The sequence below is a fragment of the Aegilops tauschii genome, chromosome 6 (assembly GCF_002575655.3).
Source record: "Aegilops tauschii subsp. strangulata cultivar AL8/78 chromosome 6, Aet v6.0, whole genome shotgun sequence".
Classification (NCBI taxonomy): Eukaryota; Viridiplantae; Streptophyta; class Magnoliopsida; order Poales; family Poaceae; genus Aegilops; species Aegilops tauschii.
Window position 1 is genome coordinate 485,537,060 of NC_053040.3, and position 8,350 is coordinate 485,545,409.

Sequence of the window (8,350 nt, forward strand, 5' to 3'; positions counted from 1 at the left end):
ACTAGTTTTTCTCTCCGGCGAACTTGCACCACCGCCGTTCTTCCGCCCCACCCCCCACCCTAAGATAGATGGTGGGCAGCCTGCCAGCGAGCTCCTTCTTTCCTTCCTTCCGGCGAACACTCAAAATTGATTGATCCCAAAGCAAAGTCAGTCGACTGACATTTTTAGCTAATGTGTGTAACTTAATATAAGACTTTTTTACGCTGACATGGAATCTAAAAACATCTTATAAGGAGTTATGGAGGGATTATCATTTTGGTTGGTGCTCACCATCACATACAAAAAGGTCGTCTTCATCCCTTGTCACGCATCCGATTTGCCCCCTCCTCTTTTTCCTCGCCGCTCCAAATTTCTCCTCACACATCCTCTACGTCTCGAGATCAATATGGTGGTTGAGCATTTCTTCCCCATGATTAGAGAGGAAACATCGAACCCTAGGTTTGTCGACGGTTATCAAACGACAGGCGACCAAGAGGTGAAAGATAAAATTTTCATTCCAACAAAATTACACCCCGTTGTGCATCCCTTTGACTCTCAATGTAAAACGGATAAACAGCTGAACAAGAATATTTCGTATACAGAACGATTCAAAATGCAGCGGGTGTTTGACTCGCGTTTGACCGGTCGACCAGCCGTCTTCCTCCTCTCGAGGCAACAACTCGGCGAGGTAAAGCGAGCGAGATAGACAGACGAAGAAAAAAAAAACCAAAGGCGGAACCTTTATCACGCCAGCAAATTGGGTCGGCAAGCAAGAAAGTCCGACGAGCTTCTCTCTTTGGTCGCCGATGGTTGGCGTCCGCAGGCATCAGATGTGCAAGACCAAGAGCGCCACGGCCACCGCCGCCGCTCCCTCCATGGCCCGCTCCTCCGCCACCACCCCGACCACCCACGGCCGCCGCTCGCCCCGCGGGAACACCAACGGCACCCACCGGACCTCCTACTCCACCTCCTCCGCCGCGCTCTCCACCTCCTCCTCCTCCGCGGCCTCCTCCCTGGAGGCCCTCAAGAAGGACTCGCTCCCGGACCTGCCGCTCCTCCTCACCTTCGCCGAGCTCGCCGCCGCCACCAAGAACTTCTCCCCCGCGCACCGCCTGGCCCCCGGGTCGTCCAACTCGTTCCGGTGCGCGCTGCGGGGCCACCCGGCCGCCGTCTTCCGCCGCGCGCTGCGGCGGGATCCGGCCGAGGTGTCGGCGCGGCTCGCGGTCCTCGGCCACTGCCACCACGCCGCCATCGCGCGGCTCTACGGCGCCGCGGCGTCCCCCGACGGCGCCCTCTTCCTCGCGTACGAGCTCGTCCCGGGCGCGGCGCCGCTCTCCGCGCTCCTCCGCGGCGCCAACAACCCGTCCTTCACGCCGCTCGCCTCCTGGCACTCGCGGCTCCGGCTCGCCGCCGACGCCTGCGACGCGCTCAGCTACGTGCACCTGCAGGCCGGGACCGTCCACAACCGCCTCTCCTCCTCCTCCGTCCTCGTGTGCGGCCAGGGCCCGCTCCTCCGGGCCAAGCTCGCGCACTTCGGGTCCGCGGACCTCGCCGGGGAGCTCCCGGACGACGAATCCGGCGACAAGGAGGCCAGGCAGCGGCGCACGGGGAGCCGCGGGAGGCGGATCGAGGGCACGCGCGGGTACATGGCGCCGGAGCTGACCGCGGGCGGGTCGCCGACGCGGCGGTCGGACGTGTTCGCGCTGGGCGTGCTGCTGCTGGAGCTGGTGTCCGGGCAGGAGCCGGTGCGGTACGAGTTCAACAAGGCGACCGGGGAGTACGAGCGGACCTCGCTGATCGAGAGCGCGTCGGCGGCGTGCGGCGGGGAGGGGGGCATGCGGCGGTGGGTGGACCGGCGGCTCAAGGACTCGTTCCCGGTGGAGGCGGCGGAGGCGCTGACGATGCTGGCGCTGCAGTGCGTGGCCAAGGACCCCCCGGCGCGGCCGGAGATGTCGTGGGTGGCCGCCAAGGTGTCCAAGCTGTTCCTGGAGGCGCAGGACTGGGCCGACAAGTTCCGCATCCCCACCGACATCTCCATCTCCATGGCTCCCAGGTGAGCTCGGAACTCAAATTCTAACTGCCGCCGAGCGCCATGGCCGGTTAATTGCTCGCCGGAGCTGTGATTCGGCTCCAAGTTGTGGCTGCTGCCAGAGAATTGTTGAGTGGATGCCATGGAATTGTTGATAGATTAGTTGATTGATGTTGGATGTTGCCGTGGCGATCACATGCGTGTAATGCTAACAACATATGAGGGCTACCGCTGCTAATGTGGACGTGTGCAGATAAATCACCATTGGCGTCTTTGTCCTCTTGTTCTTGGTTCTTACTGCTGATGTGCACATGAGTGGTTTGTGATTTAGTTTACACAGATCCAGCTTTGTCATTGTTAGCAAAAGAAGGTTGATGCAACACTCCTACTCCTACATCTGAAAAGATTCAGCTTTGTAGACAAAAGCATGTGAGTGGAAATGTCATGCAGAGTCCATTCCACACTGAAACAGGGCAAGGGGCGCTGGCCTCATTTGGTCCAGAGGATTTTTGGCAACTGTAACCCCTACACAATTTCCTGAATTTCATAGGGAAATTACGGATCGACGCTATGTTTCATAGGAAAATTTCCATCCACTCCAACCTCTCGAAGAAATTTGCACAGTGTTTTTAACCTGCTGGATCCGAGTTGACTTTTAAACTTGATGTTTCTCCAATTTCCACGTTTTATGGAGTCTTGTTAAACAAAGACTTGATGAGAGTCCCTCGAGTAATAGTTCGTATTACTCATGTTAGTCGCAACCAGGACCTTGCTAGTGATTTTCATGGCAAAATACGTACGGTAGACAAAAATCTAAAACAGCTGTTTGGATCGGTTCCGGGCCAGATGGCTTGTTAAACTTATATATATGTAACTGTGGTATTGTTAGCCCTGGTTGAATAATACAAACTAATTTTTCCATGAAAAAAAATCCTCGACAACTTTGTTGTTTGTGCTGATGAAATTGTTGATCTTAGATGAGACCAGATAAAACATTCTTGTTTCCTTTTCCTATGATATGGATGCTTCTAGTCCCATTTGACAATTGCATCATGTCTCTCTGGCTCTGAGCGAGGCCTGTCGCATCGCCAAATCAGATTTTCTTTGTGAAACATTTTCTCCACCCACATGTTTTTTGTGAAAAGATTTAGCTTTGTTCCCAAAAACATGCGAGTACTTAGAAAATGCCAGGCAGAGTCCATCCACACTGAAAAAGTGCGACAAGGGGCGTTGGCCTCATTTGCCATTTGGTTCACAGGATTTCTGACAAGTGTAATCCCTGCAAAACACAAAGTTTTCAAGAAAAATGTGTTGATTGTGTCCATGAAATTGTGGATCTTGGATGAGAGTAGAACAACCGTTCTTGCTTCTTCTTCAAATGATGTGGATGTGTCTAGTACCATTTGACAAATCATGTCTCTTTTGACTCCGAGTGAGGCCTGTCTTGTGCAGCATTTCTCTGCCTCGCTCGCTTGCAAGACAAGACTGATGAAGAAATGCCTTCAACAGATCAAATCGATCCACTCTAACCATCTTTTCGACAGGACCTATTCCGATGCGTCATCTCCTCTTTTCATCTGTCATTTATCGACCTTGAACGAGAAAACATTAACTTGAATCAGAATCCATGGTGCCTTCCGGAGAACAAAACTTAAATTCTAGCCATATTCAGAGTTTCAGACCAACATAGTTTAAATTGACAGCACAAAGATTCTTGCACTATGCTCGAATTATGCAAACCGAGATCTAGTCCAGTACTGCTGGCAACGAAGATTTGCGCCGCTTGTCGGTAAGAAAACCTCCGGAGGGTCTCCCCACGTTCTTCCTAGCCTGTATTCAAACATAATCTGAATCCTGCTGGACTCGAGCTGAATTCTTTTTTGCAATCCTATGTTTTACCTGTTTCCATGTGTGACGTGTTCTGAATTTCCATGAGCCAAAGAGGCCCTCGAATTTCGATGCGTCTTATTGCTGATGTGCACATGAGTGGTTTGTGATTTAGTTTACACACATCCAGCTTTGTGACAGCTAGAAGAAAAAGGGTTGACGCAAAACTGTTTCTCTATCCACACTATAAAGTGAGTACATCTGAAAAGATTCAGCTTTGTTGACAGAAACGTGTGAGTGGAGAATGTCAGGCAGAGTCCATCCACAATGAAAAGAAAACTTCATGAAAACCATATTTGAAAGTTTCAAAAAAATCTGGAAAAAATGTGGGATGTTAAGAGGATGATGTTCTATTGTCACGTGCAATTTCAAGTAAAAACACATCGCAGGATGCGAGCTATAAAAAGACAATTTCAGCAATGAATAGTGACATTACTGTTTGGCACTATTCAATGCTGATTTTGTCTTTTTCATAGCTCACATATCATAACATGTTTAAACTTGAAATTTTTCATGGCAATAGAACATCACCTTCTTAGCCTCCCATATTTTTTTTGAGTTTTTTTAGAAACTTCAAAACATCGTTTTCTCGTGGTTTTCACCGGTTTCCACTGAATGTTGGTTTCCGTATGATATTTCCCCTTGCCTCATTTGGTTCAGATGGTTTATGTGAGCTGTATGTAATCCCTACAGAATTTCTTAGAAAAAATTCCATTGGCTCCAACCTCTCAAAGAAGGTGCGAATGGTTTTAATCCTGCTGGATCCTATAGGTATCTTATCCCCTAAAATTTCTATGCCCTTCCTTTGTTCCGAATGAGGTCTAAATTGCAAATCTCCCTTTCCCTGTTTTCGTGTTTTTGGATCCTGTGAATTGATTGTTGTTTGTGTTGATAAAACATGGATCTTGGATGTGAGTACAAAACATGTTCCTGTTTCTTCTTTGTGTGATGTGGATTTGTCTAATCCCATTTGACATTGCATCATGTCTCTTCTGACTCTTGAGTGAGGCCTGTCGCGACGCCGAATCAGATTCTTCTTGTGCAACATTTCTCTGCCTCTCACTTGCAAGAAAAAGACCGATGGAGAAATGTTTCGTACAGATCAAATCGATCCACATCTTTTTGACAGAACCAATTCCAACCAGTGATTTATTGTTTCGTCATCTCTTTTTGACAGATCAAATCGATCCACGTCTTTTTTGACAAGAACCAATTCCTGAATTCCGATCCCAAGAAAAAGACCGATGAAGAAATGCGGAAATGCTCTCAAGAAAACAACCACTGAAGCAGAGCAAGGGGCGCTGGCCCCATTTGCTTCGGAGGATTTTTGACAACTGCAATCCCTACACAATTTCCTAAAAAAATCATACCAAAATTGTGGATCGGCACTACGTTTCGTAGGAACATTTCCATCAACTCCAACCTCTCGAAGAAAACTGCAATGAATTTTAATCCTTCTGGATCTGAGTTGGCATAACTGTAAAGTTTCCCCGATTTCCCCATTTTTTTCCGAGTCTTGTTTGAGTTGATGAAATTGTGGATCTTTGGGTGAGAGCAGAGAAAACATTCTTGTTACCATTTCCACATCACAGGGTCTCTGTCAATTTATCGTCCTTGAACAAAAAACATATGCTCTCAAGAAAACATTACTAAATTGATCCATGGTGCCTTCCGAAGAATAAAATTTACTAAATTCTAACCACATTCAGAGTTTCAGACCAAACACGGTTTAAATCGAACAGCAAGTACCCGAAAAGAGCGCGAAGAGAAGGCGATTCGACACGTGAGTCCAACCGAGATCTAGTCCAGTCCCGCAGGTAACGAAGATTTGCGCCGCGTTTTGGTAAGAAATTCTCCACTGTTTCCAGCCTCTCGAAATGTCCCCATGTTCTTCCTAGTGTGTAATCAAACATAATCTAAATCCTGCTGGACTCGAGCTAAATTTGTTGTTTTTTGCAGTCCTATGTTTTACCTATTTCCAATGTGTAACGTGTTCTGAATTTCTGTGAACCAAAGAGGCTCTCGAATTTTTGTCGTTGTTTGTGATGTTGAAATTGTCTTGGATGTGAGCAGAAAATCGTTCTTGTTTCTTCAACCTCCAGTGATGTGGATGTGTCTATTCCAATTTGACATTGCATCATGCCTCTCTAGCTGAGTGAGGCCTGTCGCAATGGCGAATCGGATTCTTCTTGTTCGGCATTTCTCAGCCTCCAGCTTTGCAAGTAAAGACCGATGACGAAATCCTTCGTGCATTATCCAATCTTTTTTGCTTTTCGTCTCCAGTTCATAGATACGAAAAAACATATTCTCCAAAAAAAGACAATATAACTCAAATCAGGATCTGCGGTGTCAGGATTCTGATTGAGAAATCTTACATTCTCACTACCTTATAATTATACCAAATATATTCAGGCCAACACAGTTAAAATGGAACAAAAAGGACGATGATGCGAGTGCATCGATTCAAAAAAATCTAGATTACAGATGATGTGCACAGATCCAGCTCTCTCACCGTTTAGAAAAAAAATGGTTGATGCAGAACTCCTACATCTGAAAAGATTCAACAGCTTTGTTGACAAAATCATGTGTGGAAAATGTCAGGCAGAGTCCGTCCACACTGAAACAAGATAAAGGGGCGTTGGCCTCATCTGGTTCAGAGGATTTATGTGAACTTTAATCCCTGTAGAATTTCGTAGAAAAAATTTATATTGACTCCAACCTCTCGAAGAATCCTATCCTCCAAAATTTCTATGTCTTTCCTTTGTTCCAAATGGGCCTAAATTGCAAATCTCCCACTCCCCGTTTCTGCGTTTCCGGCCTCGACAAATTTTGTTGTTTGCGTTGATGAAATTGTGGATCTTGGATGTGATCAGAAAATTGTTCTTCTTTCTTCTTCGTGTGATATGCATGTGTCCAGTCCCATTTGACAATTGCATCATGTCTCTCTGGCACCGAGCGAGGCCCGTCGCAACGGCGAATCAGGTTCTTTTTGTGAAAACAGAGCAAGAAGTGGCGTTGGCTCTCATTTGCCATTTGGTTCAGAGGAGGATTTCTGACAAGTGTAATCCCTGCAAAGTTTGACTATTATTTTTGGCACCATGTTTCCTAGGAAAAATTCGATCCACTCCAGCTTGTTGAAGGTGCAAGAATGTGTTGTTTGTGTCCATGAAATTGTGGATCTTGGATGACAGTAGAACAACCGCTCTTGTTTCTTCTTCCAATGATGTGGATGTGTCTAGTACCATTTGACATTGCATCATGTCTCTTTGACTCCGAGTGAGGCCTGTCACAATGGCGAATCAGATTCTTCTTGTGCAACATTTCTCCGCCTCTCACTTGCAGGAAAAGACTGATCAAGAAATGCTACATATAGATCGAATCGATCCACTCTGATCATCTCTTTGACAGAACCTATCCCGATATGTCATCTCCTCTTTTCATCTGTCAATTTTATCGGCCTTGAGCAAAAAAACATATGCTCTCAAGAAAACATTGACTTGAATCATGATCCACCGCACCCCAAAAGTAGAACTTGCTAAATTATAGCCATATTCAGAGTTTCAGACCAAACACGGTTTAAAATCGAACTGCAAGTACCCAAGAAGATTGCGAGGATAAGACGACGTGACACGCAAGCACATAGATTCTTGCACGACGAACCGAGATCTAGTCCTGTCCTGCAGGTCACAAAGATTTGCGCCGCGTTTTGGTAAGAAATCTCCATCATTTCCAGCCTCTCGAAAGGTGTGATCAAACATAGTCTGAATCCTGCTGGACTCGAGCTAAATTCTTTTTTTTTTTTTTTTGCAATCATACGTTTTACCTATTTCTGATGTTTTTTTGCAATCATACGTTTTACCTATTTCTGATGTGTAACGTGTTCTGAATTTTTGTTTCTTCTTCCAGTGATGTGGATGTGTCTATTCCAATTCGACATTGCATCATGCCTCTCTGGCTGAGTGAGGCCTGTGGCAATGGCGAATCGGATTCTTCTTGTTCCGCATTTGTCATCCTCCAGTTTTGCAAGAGAAGACTGACGAAGAAATCGTTCGTACATTATGCAATCTTTTCGACAGAACCTATTCCTCCGCTTTTTGTCTCCGGTTTATCAAAACAGAGACATATTCTCTTCATCTCCACTTCTCATCTCCTGTTATCGAAACAGAAAAACATGTTCTCTGAGGAGAACATTAACTCGAACCAGGATCAAGATGTCATGATTCCGACAGAGAAACTTACATTCCCACAAGGCCACCACCCAATAACATACCTGGTATATTCAGACACACAGTTGAATGGAACAGCAACAACAACAAATGCTGAGTGCATCGAGATTCTTGCGCAAAGCTCGAACAATGCAAACTGCAGACTCGAACAAGCTCGAATTCAGAGCCACGGGCAATGTTTCTCCCTGTCTCTCAAGATCCCACAGCCAGCACCCAAGACTCTTACCAG

The 8,350-nt window shown here is 46.6% G+C and overlaps 1 protein-coding gene across 1 annotated transcript; it reads left to right on the forward strand.

Annotated features, from left to right (window-relative positions):
• Window positions 1-314: 314 nt before the first annotated feature.
• On the forward strand, window positions 315-2,505 carry LOC109732088 (lysM domain receptor-like kinase 3). The gene has a single exon (XM_020291280.4). It carries the CDS (start codon window positions 786-788, stop codon window positions 2,034-2,036), a length of 1,251 nt encoding a protein of 416 aa, XP_020146869.1. The 5' UTR covers window positions 315-785; the 3' UTR covers window positions 2,037-2,505.
• Window positions 2,506-8,350: the final 5,845 nt, after the last annotated feature.

Coding starts and splice junctions, on each gene's coding strand:
- LOC109732088 (XM_020291280.4), top strand. CDS start 786: ATGGTTGGCGTCCGCAGGCATCAGATGTGCAAGACCAAGAGCGCCACG.